This window comes from Ricinus communis, chromosome 10 (assembly GCF_019578655.1).
Source record: "Ricinus communis isolate WT05 ecotype wild-type chromosome 10, ASM1957865v1, whole genome shotgun sequence".
NCBI lineage: Eukaryota > Viridiplantae > Streptophyta > Magnoliopsida > Malpighiales > Euphorbiaceae > Ricinus > Ricinus communis.
This window is the reverse complement of record NC_063265.1, coordinates 25,106,224-25,120,798: the sequence shown is the minus strand read 5'-3', so window position 1 is coordinate 25,120,798 and position 14,575 is coordinate 25,106,224. Positions and strand designations below refer to the sequence as shown.

The 14,575-nt window shown below is 36.9% G+C and overlaps 1 protein-coding gene across 1 annotated transcript; it reads right to left on the bottom strand.

The window, feature by feature from the left end:
• Positions 1-9,681: 9,681 nt before the first annotated feature.
• On the bottom strand, positions 9,682-10,426 carry LOC107261405. Its single transcript, XM_015720411.2, has 3 exons — positions 10,171-10,426; positions 9,940-10,085; positions 9,682-9,855 (listed from the first exon to the last, which is right to left on the bottom strand). The coding sequence occupies exons 1-3, from the start codon at positions 10,424-10,426 to the stop codon at positions 9,682-9,684; spliced, it is 576 nt and encodes a 191-aa protein (XP_015575897.1).
• Positions 10,427-14,575: the final 4,149 nt, after the last annotated feature.

The following is a 14,575-nucleotide window of genomic DNA, read 5'->3' as shown; positions in this document are numbered from 1 at the left end:
TAATTTAAAACACATAAAAATCAATAGAGCAAGAAAACCTAATCGTGTTTCTAATGCATAGAAATAAAAGAATCAGTTTGCAAAGATGGGGATGTTGATGGTGTTGAATTTGGGGAAACTCAAGTTGTCACCGTTGGATGTTAATCTTTGAGTCTCTAGAGATAAAGAGGTTATGGAATCGAATATTGGTTGAGAATCCAGTTCTGCTTTGAGATTTCAAAAACACTTCTAACATGCTAAATGGGTTTTCTAATTTCAAGTAGAACTAAAGAACCACTAACCAACGCCATCGGGGCTATAGGGACCAAAGTGCACAATGTGTGATAATGGTGTAGTGATGCAAGAACCAATCATTAAATAATAAAGTTAAAAATAAAGCTACATTAGAATCAGCTTCTCTTATACCTAGTGGAGTCGCACCCAAGTTTCTTTAACTACTGCGGCACTGCAAGGCTTTTCAACCTAATTAGGAATACGCTAGTCATAGAGACTAGCACAAAGATGGGAGTCGCCACCTAAGTAATTTACCTGGACACTTTTACTAATGAGTGGTGTTTCTCGATTCCATAAGAAAGCTTTTACGCTAAAAATTCATAGATGGATATGGAAGCCAACTTCCTTTTTTTATGTATCTTCATCTTTAATTTTATTATTTAATGGGCTATTCCTATAAATGCAACAATTATACTTATATACATTAAGTATTACAGCATGTGAGGTCCACCTAAGTCTAGCTCATATTTAAAGTTGTTAACTTAATTTACTAGTTAATTATGTACAAGGCCCACCTATTTTAGCCCAATTACAAATTATGCTTTGAATTACATCCTTTAAACCCAAATGGATTATTTTTTATGATAAGGCTCAATTAAGTGATCTTAAATCTAATGTGGCTCAATTAATTTAGTTAAAGCATGGCAAAACCCACTAAGTCTATATGAATTTTAAATTTAAGCCTAATACACCATCTCATTAACCTAATGGACTACAACTTTCATACTAGGGCCTATTGTCTATATGTCCAGTTTTAATTTGGTAACCAAAATAGCAAGTATTTGGCATGCATTCGAAATAAAGCAAAAAGTAAAGTGCAGAAAGTAAATTTAGCTACTACAACCCTCCTACAACTAAGAAGATTGAAGAGAAAACACCTAAAACTAAGTATAGTATATAATAATTTTGAAAATACATAAAAAAATCATAGAAATTAAGGTTGAAAAATGAACAGCCAGTCGGCTCAAAGCATAGAGCTGATGGGATCAACGTAGAGCCAAATCGGCTCTTCATTGAGCTGATCGGCTCTAGGGGCTTTTTTAAGCTGGTTCTTCAGTTTCTTAAGTTTTTCACGTTCCATAGCCATATTTACATGCACAAAGGCCTAAAAAATGATTAGAATTTAAGAAAAATGTAATAAAAAAGCATAAATAAGGTTAAATTAAATTAAAAAACTAAGAAAATTAGGAAAATCCTAATAATAAGACTAACAGCAAAAGAACAACAACAAGTTTCAAATTTTAATCATAGAACCCTAAAAACTGATCAATTAGAAAAACGAAAAGAGAAAATAAATATAACATAAAACCCTAATCATTTAAAATAATCCAAGAGCAAACATATTATCATATTAAAAAACCTACATGTTTTTATTATCAGGTTCAATTCCTAACATGTTCATATTATCAATATTCAATGCCTAAGAAATTGTAAACATGTTAATTCTGCAAAATCCTAATCTAATCATGTAAATCCTATGGATCATATAAAATAACTAAATAAAACTAATCCTAATCATGTTTCTAAAACATAGAATAAAAGAACCCACTTTGTAAAGATGGAGATGCTGATGATGTTGATTTGGGGAACACTCAGGTTGTTACTGTTGAATGCTGATCTTTGAGTCTATGAGGGTGAAGAGGTGGTGAAACCGAACATTAGTTGATAATCTAATTGTGCTTAAGATTAAAAAAACTTTTTCCATTCTCAATGGGTTTTCTAGTTTAGAGTTTTTTCTTAGTGGCTTGCTAAAAACCAACTCCATTTATTTGTTGATCGAATTTTTTAGAGTATAACTTAAAAAAAATACCTTGAGTAATGTAGCTAGCTCTAGATGTAGGATGTATCATTCTATTTATAGCAGTAGGGTTAGTAAACCCTAGAAAAAACAGATAAATATCCAAATTATTTGAAAAATAAACTATGATTATCCATTTCCTTTATCATATTAATATCCAATAAAAGGAAATTAAATCTTTTAAATTCAAATAATAATCATAAAAAAATTTAAAAATCCCAATAAATATCATAAAAACCTTATAAAACTTCTTTTTCTACTAATTTTGGCGTTTTAGATTGAAAATACACATAAAATAGAGTTAGATTTTGAAAAATAGCCAATCGCCACTGTGTAGAGCCACTCGGCTCTGTATAGAGTCAATTCGTCTCTATGGTAAGCCAATTGGCTCTGGTTTTAAGGGGTAAAAATTTTAAATATTTTAATATTTTAGTCCCTGAACTTATAAAAAAATACAATTTCACCCCTCAAACTTAATTTTCCTATTAATTAGGTCCAAATTGATTTTAGAAAAGTAATTTAAAGTTCAATTATTTCAACCTTTACTCAGATTCATCCTTTCTTAATCTTCTGAGACTCGAGATAAGTAGTAACTTTCGTCATCGAGTTTCCCATAGTTCCCTCGATATCTAGATCCGGAAAATAGGTGCTGACACCTACAGATCAAGTTCCTCTCCATAAATCTGGCCATATGCTTTGCCCCCACAGTAGTGAATGACTTAGCCTCAATCCACTTAGAGAATTAATCGACTGCTATGATTATGAACTTATGATCTTTTAAAGTAGGTTTTATCTCTACAATAATATTGATTCCCGAGGCTGCAAAAGGCTAAGGAGACATTAGATTATGTAGTTCAGTCGGAGGTAAATGACTTAGGTCATTGTACAGCTAGCACTCATGCACTTTCTTATTAAAGCTATGCAATCCTTTTTCACTGTTAACTAGTAGTAACCTTGACACATAATCTTCCTAGTTAGCACTATGTCGTTCATATGTGGTCCGCACACCCCTTTATACATTTCTTACAGTACCACTTATGCTTGCCTCTTGGTCAAACATCTGAGCTGAACACCCAAAGCGATCCTTCTATATAATACCCCATCATGGCTGATGTAGTTCCTAGCTTAGATTTACAATGTGTACCTATCCCTTACTGATGTGCATAAAATACATACATCTAAATGGGGTTTTTAAGATTGATTTTATGTATATTTGGATGTGAATTGGTCCTAATACTCACCCTATGTGTTTGTTTGTGTGCATCAGGTCTAAAAAAAGTCAAAGTATGATAAAGGGAAGAATTAGAGCATAATTGGACGTCAAAGCTGCCGAAACAAGCTAAGTATGCCCATGAGGAAGGTTAACACGGCCGTGTTGGATTCAACACTGGCCGTGTTCCCAACACAGCCAACAACACGGCCATGTTGGATGCAACAAACATCAAAAGAAAAAAGGTTTTTAGGGAGCACGGCCACAGAGAGTAACACGGGCATCAACACTAGAACATGTTGGGAACACGGGCATAAACACGGCCTTGTTCATGGCAGCTAGTCAAATTCATTTAAAAAGAAAGAAAAGAGAAAAAGGGGGGCAACTAGGGTTAGGACGTCCAAAAACTCATATTTTTCTCTATCTAAGGGTTTTCTGAGTTGAAACTAAGAGAAAAGGATACTTGGATCAAGGTTTCACTTGGATTCTCTTCGAAGATCAAAGATTGGCGAGGATTGTCGATTGGTTTCAATTCGAGTAAGAGGAACAAGAATCGATCCAAAATTGGGCATGAGGAATTGGAGCTATTTACTCTCATCCAAGGGTGTATTCGGGTTCCTCTACCTTTACTCATTTTTTGTAATTGAATTCTTGTTGGTTGTGATTATGAACATGATTAGCTAAACTTATTAACCGATTGGGGTTCTTTATCTAGGGATTTTTGTACTTCAATTTTGAATTGAATGTATTGATTGTCAATATTGGTTTGCAATGGAAGTATTTATTGATTTATTCTTCATATCTTGTTGAATAATTTTTGAAATTTGAATGATCTTGAGAAAGACGTTTAGGTTTGGATTGTCCTTTGCAACCTAGAATTGAATTTGCCTAGAGATAGGGGTATTCTCTGGATTGAGAATTAACAACTCTCAATAGTGTTAAATGGTACATAATGCTAATTTGGGTAATTAGGGTTAGGAAGAGATTTCAACCTAATTAATCTAAGTTAAGATGTTAGTGTCCTTGAGAAAGGCATTAATTGTGTAGAGATTTTCCCATGGAAATTGGATTCAATCAATCAATTCCACCCTCAGTTTCAATTCCTTAGAGACAAGAATTCCTAAAGGGTTATTCCTTTACTTGAATTAATCATTCCCTAGTATACATAGTTCGACAAAAATTAGAGTAGCTATTAGTTAATTTAGGAATTATTCATTAACACCATTTATTTTCTGTGATTAGATAACAGAGAAGATTGAGTAGATTTAGGTTCACACGTTCTTTGGGGAATACGACACTTGGTACTCGCCGTTAACTATACTCCATTGATAGGTACACTGCCTTAGGTCATAGTCTTGCTTGACTTAGCACACATCACTTACAAACTCCTCTTCTAAATACTCCTTGTCTTCTATAAACTTCTACAAGTTGTAAAACTAAGGCTTCTCCTCTAGTCCTATCTAGATTTCCATTATCCACTCTCCATAATAGCAAGGCACCTTAGACTTTACGATTACCAATAGCTTCATCGGGAGCTGAGCGAGGTGGTTCCATATAGATGAAATGGTAGCCAACACATTTTCATCTGGTTCTCATCTTGAAGCAAGTGTATGAATGAACTCTTGGAGAAATTACAAACCAAAGTTTTAAGATAGCTGACATATGGCTTTAATCTCTCCTCCTTTCCCTCCCATTCCTCGATGGCTTGCTGATTCACTAGCATAGAGTCCCTGTAGACCATCAACTGCTTTGCTCATACTACCATGGTCACTTCTAATCCATATAAACATGCCTCATACTCTACCATGTTATTTTTTTACCTTAAAGTCCAATCCCTTTGCCATTGGCAACATTTCTCCCTTATGCTTAACCAAAACTACTCTTAACCCTGCACCTCTTGCGTTCACTGCTCCATCGAAGTACATTCTCCATTCTTAGATCTCAATTGCCCCCAGATTATCATTAGGACATTCCAACTCCCAGGGGTAATTTTCTCTGTGCAGTGCCAATTTAGCTCTATGGTGAGCCGATCAGCTCTGGACAGTCCAAATTGACTGTTCATAGGCTAAAAACTAATTTTTAGAGCGTTTCAGCTTAAAATAATAATAAATTAATGACATACTTACTTTTTTGGAGTGTTTTGTGTGTGTATCGTATTTACATACCTGTATTTGAGCTTTTCTATAGTGACATTGTATCGATCCGGTTCGTTAGAAGTTTCAATGAGGCTCATGAGTGGTTTGACGAGCTCCCAAGCTTTGTCCAGGCTAGGATCAATGACACTGGCTTTCGTCGATTTGTGGCTACACTTATGTCAAATACTAAGAGGATGGATCATACCTCAATAAATGTGCTTCTCGAGATATGGATGGATACTAATCATACCTTCCACACTTCGATCAATGAGTTGACACTGTTTTGTCTCTCTTTTACTGGCATCACAGGGATAGACTTCAAAGGTATCCCAGTACCTTTGGACGACGTGATTCACAACCAGCATTCCGATGTCTGGGAGAGCTATATTACAAATTCACTCAGGTTTTTATCAGTGTGCAAGAATACTCGTTCCATTTCTTACTAGAGCATTCCTCTCCATTATAGGGGATTCATGCCTTGAAATGCTCGAGTGGTGGATCAAATAGCCTAAGCCTTCCTGGTGTATCTCTTTGGGGGACCACTTTATTTAATAACTCAAGAAACTCACTGAACTTCCACTATCTAGCCCCTCTACGAGATCTAGACCGGGTCTCTTCCTACAATTGGGTATCTATAGCTCTCGATTATGTATAGCACCAGATGGACATCATCATTCATGGGAGTAAGAGGATTTGTAGCTCCTAGCATGTTGCACATGTATGTTCTGCTTTACTATCTTTGTTTTGATTTCTTTGCAATATGACTATTGAATTTTATTTTGCAGGTCTGGACCTTAGAGATCAGACTCTTGGTGGGCTCACAGCCCATTTGCACATCTCGAGCCTTCCCCGCTTGAGTTGTTGGGGCTCGAGCAGGAGCGTCCTGCTAGAGTAGGCGCAGGTCCATGTGCATCGCATGAGGATCAACTCCCTCACCTGGGACAAGGTAATAAAAAATTCATTAGTTTTATTTGAAGTTTATACATATTAGTCATTTACCTTTTCAATTTTCAAATTCACAGCGATTGGCTCGGGAAGCGCCGCCATTGGGATCCCTACATGCTCTCTGTAGTTGACCTTGAGCAGAGAAGGATTTTGTTGGCGAGACTTGCATGTTGAGCATGGTACTTATGTGAGAGGATCTACAGATGGGAGCGGGGGCCTAAAAAACACTGTGTCTCTTTTTCTCCACCCTTCTCTATGTTTTGGACAACCAATCTTGCTGAAGAGGAGCTAGCGACGAGTTTGGTAGGGTGTGATGAACCCAAGGATCTGACCATCTGTTCTCGGGCGACGGATTATACTTCTTTCATTCCTCCATGCCTTTTGATGAAGACACCATGGCAGAGGTATTTCTTCTAACAGAGTCTTTATTCTTTTTTGTTCTACTTATTTATCCAATCGATTTGTCTATAGTTTATCTGGTATACTCCTACTACTTTTGAGCAGACAGACGGGTAGTCTGCCCATCGTTTTAGGACTTCCCATATCTTGGATTCCTCTACTTGTGCTGTGTCTGAAGCACCTCCTTAAGCCATGTTAGATGTTATTCCAGGGAGCATCACATTCCTTCTAGATCCAATGGTCTCATACTGGAACCCCACGGTGCGATAGGGCACCCGGTCGCCATGGAGCACTGCATTCCACCGAAGTTTACTACGAGTACTTGTATACGTGTAAGTTGCATTCTCCCTTTTTATTTTTCACATCTCTTTTTTTTTGAAATGTTAGTAACACATAAGAGTAATGACACAGGTTTACAGAGACTAGTTTGAGCATGTATATCGATTGGTCGGCTCTGCAAGGACGTAGTTCTTTATCCTTATCGAGGACTAGCGAGTGAGAAAATAATTTATGAAGTGCAAAATGTATGTATATATGCATGTATAAACTAATCTCCTTTTGGGTTTTCATCAGGGGGGACCATGAGAGCTTGCAAGGGCAGGTGGACGACCGACAGTGTTAGATTGATGCTAAGCAACCTAGGATTGACACCTTGATGCTCCAGTTATCCACCTTGCGGACTCAACGGATGGACACTGATTCAAACGATGGATGGAGGATTTAGGAGAGAACCCTGACTTTTGATTTTCCCCTTATTATCTGTATTTCTTCATTTTTCCATGCAAAACTTGACTTTTATTATAAAATTTCATACTTTTGACATTTTGATCAATGTGTTGTCATCATTTTCCACTTAATATCATATTTTTTGGGTGTATATATGACTGGGGGCTGAGAAATTGTCGAAAATCCCTTAAAAACTGCAAATTGTCCAGATGTATCACACAACCAATTCGAGTGTATGGTCAGTTGATTTGGCTCTGCAATCACAAAGTCCAAATAAAACACAAATTCAAGGCCTATATATATGTGTACACCCCTTACACTTCCCTATACATGATTTACAACTCCCAAATTCGAAAAACATGTCTCAAAAAGTGCTGAAAGCCTGCAAACCCTTCTCAAAACCCTAACCAGTGATGACTAAATCAAACTTGGAAAATTTCATCTTTCCTCCTTCAAAGCCATGCAACATACCAAGCTTGATTATGGTTTCTTCATTCTGCAATCAACTTATAGTGTCTAAAAGACCATGTTTATAGGTTTAATGGGCAAGAGTTGTGTCCCATGATTGAAGAATTTTCTGCCATTGTTGGAGGTCCCATGAGTTCTTCTCATCCGATTGCTTTACCAAAGCTTGATGATCCTTTTCCTGGCAAACTAGTGGAACTATTTGACATACCCCTAGCCGAAGTACTTTCCCATTTTGTTGATGAGCACATTACCCTTATTGCTCTAATCTCTTATTGTGAGAAGAAAGAAAGAGGGAAACCTGCTTGGATCCGGATGCTGGTCTTTTGCCTTTATGCCCAATAACCATTAATTCCCTCTCAAGAAGGAGGAGAAATCAGGATTGCTAGCATCATTGATCAAGTAGAGCATGGAGCATATCCCATTCCTATTATCCTTGGTTGAAACCATCATTGGATTAGACATGTACAAAACTCATCAATGGATTGTGATAGCATCATCCTCTTATAGGTATACAACCAAATCTCTTTTCTTTTATTATCTTTGCCTTAAGTTTTGCATAAGCTGCCCTTTTGAGTTTCAACTTAGCTTTCTTTTTTCTTTCTTTTTATTATTATTTTTATAGATTTGGCTATGCGATAAGCTTTAAATACTGACAATCCCGCAAAACATCAATAAATACGAGTCAAAGTAAGTGGAAATTCAATCTATTATTACCCCACGGTATCATAATGGTTGGATTTCTTATATGAAAGGAATTCCAAATACGCTTATATGCTAGACCTGCCCCTGGTGGAGAATTAAGCATGTCACACTCATGGTGTATGGCCATTATGTGCACTCACTTGGATTGGATTGTGATCATCCACCTTCTACACACCTTCAAGACTTCGCTGCCAATATGGGCAAAAGTAACAGATTTTAGAATTCCCTCCTGAGTTTAAAGGCTTCCCACTGAGACAAGATTTCATAGACAAGATGGAGAGACTCTGGCCCCGTTGAGACATATAGCGCAATCTTTATTTCATAGATGATCCGACCATAGATGATAACTTCAAAGCTTGGGTCCAGCTTCAGGTTACCACTTCTCTTGGATTTACGAGGTTCAAGAGGACGTGAAAGCTAGTTGCTGATTCTAAGAATGCATATGCAAATGCAAAGAAGAGGAGAAGATGAAAATATGTTTTTTTTATTATATATCATTTATTTTGCTAGAGACTTTGACTTAGTTTTTCTTTTTAGTTAGCGCACAAGGTAATAAATAGACATATGTATGTTTGATAAAAATTCTAAATAATTTATTCATTTAGTAAAGGCCTAAATGGATACATTTTGATTTATCATGATACAACTCATGTCATCAGTCGGTCCTTTCAGATTTTCTAGCTGATTATTTTCTCTCATCACCCTGATTTTTTCCTGACTAGCCCTTTCTGAGTTTTCTTATCAGTAGATTATCTTTTCTATTATATTTATTTTTATACATAGTATTTCTTAAGACAATCCAGGTTAATTGGCTAAGAGAACTTGTTTCCTTCCAAGTCTAAGATCTTTACAACACCTTTAGGCATAATTTTATTTACAATGTACGAGCCTTCCCAATTAGGCATAAACTTCCCTTTTGGGTCAAATACAGTAGGTGTTGTGTGCTTCAATACTAAATTAACGACTTTGATTTTTTCTAGCTTCATTTTCTTATTAAATGGCCTGGCTATCCACTTTTTATAGAACTACATATGAAATAGGCCTTTCATTATCTTTTCATCAACCAGAACCAATTGTGGGTATCTCTGCTCGACCCACTGATATTCTTGTATTTTCGCCTCCAATACAATTTTGAAAGACTTCAATCCCAACTCAACTAGCAAGACCATTTCAGTCCCATAAACCAAAAAGTACAGATTCTGCCATGTCGATGTTTGCTTAGTTGTTCGGTATCCTTAAAGTACAAAAGGTAACCGAAATGACCAATCATTATGATTCCATACCATCTTCAAGAGTATTTTCTTTAAGTTCTTGTTGGTTGCTTCCATTGCTTCATTTGCCTGAGGTTTGTACAGAGAAGACCTGTGATGTTCAATCTTGTATTCCAATAATAGGTATGCTTTTCTGCCCATGAAATGCACCTTATTATCTGTCACAACGTGATGTAGGACCTATATCTACATATCAAATTCCTCTCTATAAATAATTGATTGCCACTACTACGTATATGTGACCATTCAAAAGAGGTTTTATTTCTTTGATTATGTCAATTCTCCAAGCTACAAAAGGCCATGGAGATGTCAAATTATGTAACTCAGTCAAAGGTATGTGACTCAGATTGCTATAAAGCTGGCACTCACGACACTTTCTTACTAGAGCTATACAATCCTTTTCCATTGTTAACCAGTAATAGCCTTGACGCATGACCTTTCTGGTTAACACTATGCCATTCATATGAGACCCGTATAGCCCTTTATGCATCTCTTCCATCACTATATGTGCTTCTGCCTTAGTAACACATCGGAGCTAGACCTCAGAAATCATCCTTCTCTACGACACTCCTTCATGGCTGAGGTAATTTCTGGCTTGTATCCATAGTGCATACCTTTCCTTTGCAGTTGCTTCCTCAAGATATACCTTATCTTCTATAAACCTCTTTAGATAATAGAACCAAGGCTCTTCTTCTAGTCCCATATGTACTTGTATTATTCAGTCTCCTTGATAAAAAGTTTTTCCTGACTTCATGATTACCAATAACTCATTGGAAGTTGCGAGGGATTATCCCACATCAATGACAGTGTAGCTAATGTATCTGCTATCTGGTTCTCGTTTTGCAGCAAGGGTATGAACGAACACTTAGAAAAATTACAGACTAAAGTCTTGAGGTAGTTAACATATGGCTTCAACCTTTCTTCTTTTATATCCAATTCTTTGATGGCTTGTTGAATCACTAGCATGGAGTCTTTGTAGACCATCAAATGTTTCGCTCCTGCTACCACGGCCCCTTCTAATCCAAATAAACATGCGTCACACTTTGCCATGTTATTGGTCACTTTAATGTCCAATCTCTTGGCCATTTACAGCATTTGTTCTTATGGAATGATCATAAGTACTCCTAACCCAACACCCTTTACACAGCTCTATCAAAGTATATCGTCCACTCTTGAATCTTGATTACCCCTAGATTCTCATAAGGGAACTCTAAATCCCGAGAGTCGCTCCTTCAATCGCATTTTGAGCTAAAGACTCTATTATAGCCCTACCCTTGACTACCTTCTTGGTGATGTACTCAATGTCGAATTCTATTAGGAGCATTAACCATCTATCCAGCTTTCCTGTAAGAGACGAAGCTTCAAAAAGGTATTTAAGCCGGTCTATTTTCAAAATTTCTTGCACCCTATAAGATTGGAAATAATGTCTCAACTTCCTCATGGACCATATCATGGCTACAAATGTCTTCTCTATAAGGTTATACTTTGACTCATAAGGTAGCAATTTCTTACTAAGATAATAGACCGGATGCTCCACGTCATTAGACCCACGATGAGCTATCATTGCCCCTATGGCTTCCTCTTCCAAGGCTAAGTATAAAATCAACAGCTTTCCATCCTTTGGCAACTTTAGTACTGGTAGCTTCATCAGATAATCTTTAATTCTGTCGAAGGCTTTCTAATAGTGTTCATCCCATAAAATGGATTGATGTTTCCTCAAGAGCTTAAATATAGGATCACAAACTATTATGAGCTTAAAAATGAGCCTATTGATATAATGCAAACGTCCCAAAAATCCCTTGACTTCTTTCTTTGTCTTCAATACTGGCATCTCTTGAATAGCCTTAACCTTGTCTAGATCAATTTCTATTCCTCATTGACTCACGATATGCCCCAAGAACTTTCCTAACGCGACTCTGAATATGCTCTTTTCGGATTGAGCCTTAGGTTATACATTTCCACTCATCCCAAGAACTTATCAAGAGTATAGAAATGCCCTTTCCTTGTTTCAGACTTTACAATCATATCATCTACATATACCTCCACTTCTTTATGCATCATGTAGTGAAACAAGGTAGTGGCTACTCTCTGATAGATTTCCCTTGCATTCTTTAGTCCAAAAGGCATAATCTTATAGCATTGTGTCCCTCATTTGGTGACGAATGACATCTTCAGCTTGTCTACTGATGTGTGCTACTCGTGTTAGCTACAATCTAAGGCAGTGTACCTATCGATGCAGTCTAGCACTAATGGCGAGTATCAAGGTCGTATTCCTCGGGAAAGCGAAAGCCCAGAGTTACTCCTTTGTTCTTTGTTATATTAACCTAAAATGGATGATGAATAAATTCTAAACTAACTATTAACTACGAGCTAAGTTCTAAGGGAGATGCAGGAGTAATTGATAAGTGAAATAATCAAGACAAGAAGACAAACCCAAAGGGAATCCAAACTAGTTGGCATCCGAACAAAAGATAAAGGATCAGTGAGTCTAATTATGCTACCCGTGGGCACTCTTAGGGTCGGTTTCTCTCTCGAGATAACCGAATTCCTAAACCTAATAACCTAAAGTTGGAATCTCTTCCTAACGATTGATTCTTAAATTAGCATTAAGCTTTAATCCGCCTCTATTAAGCTTTGTTAATTCTTAATCCGGCTAGTTAATTATCCTTATCTCTAAGCGATTATTAACCAGTTCTTGTTATTCAAAGTTCCAATTGCCAAACGGATTTCTCAATCTCATAAAGCAATCTAAACATCACAATTCACAACGTCTCATGAATAATGCATAATCTTATTCATACTGAAAACAAGAAGAATACAAAACCAACTCAAACAATCCAACAATATAATATCAAGCCAACATAGTAAAGAAATCCCAATGGATTAAATCAGTTTAGCTAAACATGTTCATGTTTAAAACAATCTAGGAAATCAATTACAATGAAAGAATAATGAAAATAAAACATGTACACCCTTTTCTCTCGAATTGGATGAACAACTCCAAATCTGGATCTACACTTTGATTAATCTCCCAAACTGCCTCTTGAATTGCTCCACTACTGTTTTGCACTCGGAATCTTACGATTCCGGGATTCTTACTCACTGCAACTCTCTCTCGCACTCAGTATTGTGCAGAAACCGAACCAGCCACTAGGGCTCAATGTCACTCTTTTCCTCCCCACTCTTTTTAAGAAAAACTCATTTTTTTCTTATATATTTAACTCAGCACGGCCGTGTTCAAGGCCGTGCTGAAACTGTGGATCTCACCAAGTAGGGACTCACCACGGCCGTGTTCCTCCCCGTGTTGGCCACCACGGGCCGTGTTTCTCCCCGTGTTGGCCACCACGGGCCGTGGTGGCTACGGAAACCGTGCCCAAAGTGCCAATTTCAAGAATCAAAGCCAATGGTTGAGCACGGCCAGAGTCCAGGCCGTGCTCAATGTATGCATTGCGGGCTCTTGTCCGATCTTGATGAATTCTCATCCGTTTCCGCACGTATTGATCTATAATTGCTTAAACAAAGATGATGGTCCTATAAATGTTCTTGAAATGCAAAAGAACACAAAACACGGGTGATCTGGGAATAAAAGCACAATAATTGCTAAGAACATACGCAATAATATGCAAGCAAATATGTGTAAAACTATGCTTATCATATTGCCATCATGATATGGTTGTAGTCGGAGAAACCATCGCTGAGAGTACATCGCACTTGAAGCGACACTATCAACTATCACATCTATGTGAGGAAGATGAAAATTGTCCTTAGGGCATGCCTTGTTCAGGTCTCGATAATTCATGCACATTCTAGCCTTACCATCCTTCTTAGGGACTGGGAGATGTTTGCCAACCATTCGGAATAATCAACTACATCAAGAAAATTAGCTTTTACCTATTTAGCGACTTTTTCACGAATCTTCTCTGCCCATTCCGGTCTTAGCCTTCTCATTTTCTGCTTAATTGCCTTGATATGTGGAAGAATGTGGTGCTCTGCTATCTTTCTATCTAACCCCGGCATGTCATCATAGGACTAAGCAAACACCTCATTTCTTTTTTTCATTATTTTTTCCAACTCTCTTCTCTCCTTAGGAGTTATAACATGAGCTATCCAAATGTTCCTTGGATTTTCTTTTGTGCCTAAATTAAATGAGTCAATTTGTATGGAGTTAATATCAGACATGAACATGTCATGATTATTAAAATGCACACTACCATTAGGAATAAAATCGCATAAGTAAGCAAAATTATTATTCATATCATTGATCTTTACAATAATAAAAACATCATCCTAATAAAGGTTGCACATCATTACATCATTATAAAATACATAAATAATATGCCCCTTTATCAGGATAACTAGCTCTTATTGACTCATCTTCTCATGCAAAGCAACAAACTCTTCCAGCTCCTCAACCTTAGTGATGAGCTCCTCAAGAACTTTTTTCATGCTCAACTCGACCATTATATCGACGATCAGGTTCTTGAATATCTCAAATTCTAACACCTCAGTCCTATGATTGGAAATTGATATTAAAACATAAGGAAAGGCATAATGGAAGCAAATATTTTTTTTTTTACAATTCCCACCAAGGATCTCATTGATTAAGATAGTCATAACATGCAAAACAAGCAAAAGATGGAGAAGGCTT

What these genes read in the sequence shown, in the direction of transcription:
- LOC107261405 (XM_015720411.2), bottom strand. Translation starts at nt 10,426, where the DNA reads ATGGAAGAGATGCATAAAGGGCTATACGGGTCTCATATGAATGGCATA. An exon ending in AATAAAACCTCTTTTGAATG is followed by an intron (nt 10,086 to 10,170) that starts GTCACATATACG and finishes ACGTTGTGACAG; the next exon opens with ATAATAAGGTGCATTTCATG. An exon ending in AGAAAATACTCTTGAAGATG is followed by an intron (nt 9,856 to 9,939) that starts GTATGGAATCAT and finishes TCGACATGGCAG; the next exon opens with AATCTGTACTTTTTGGTTTA.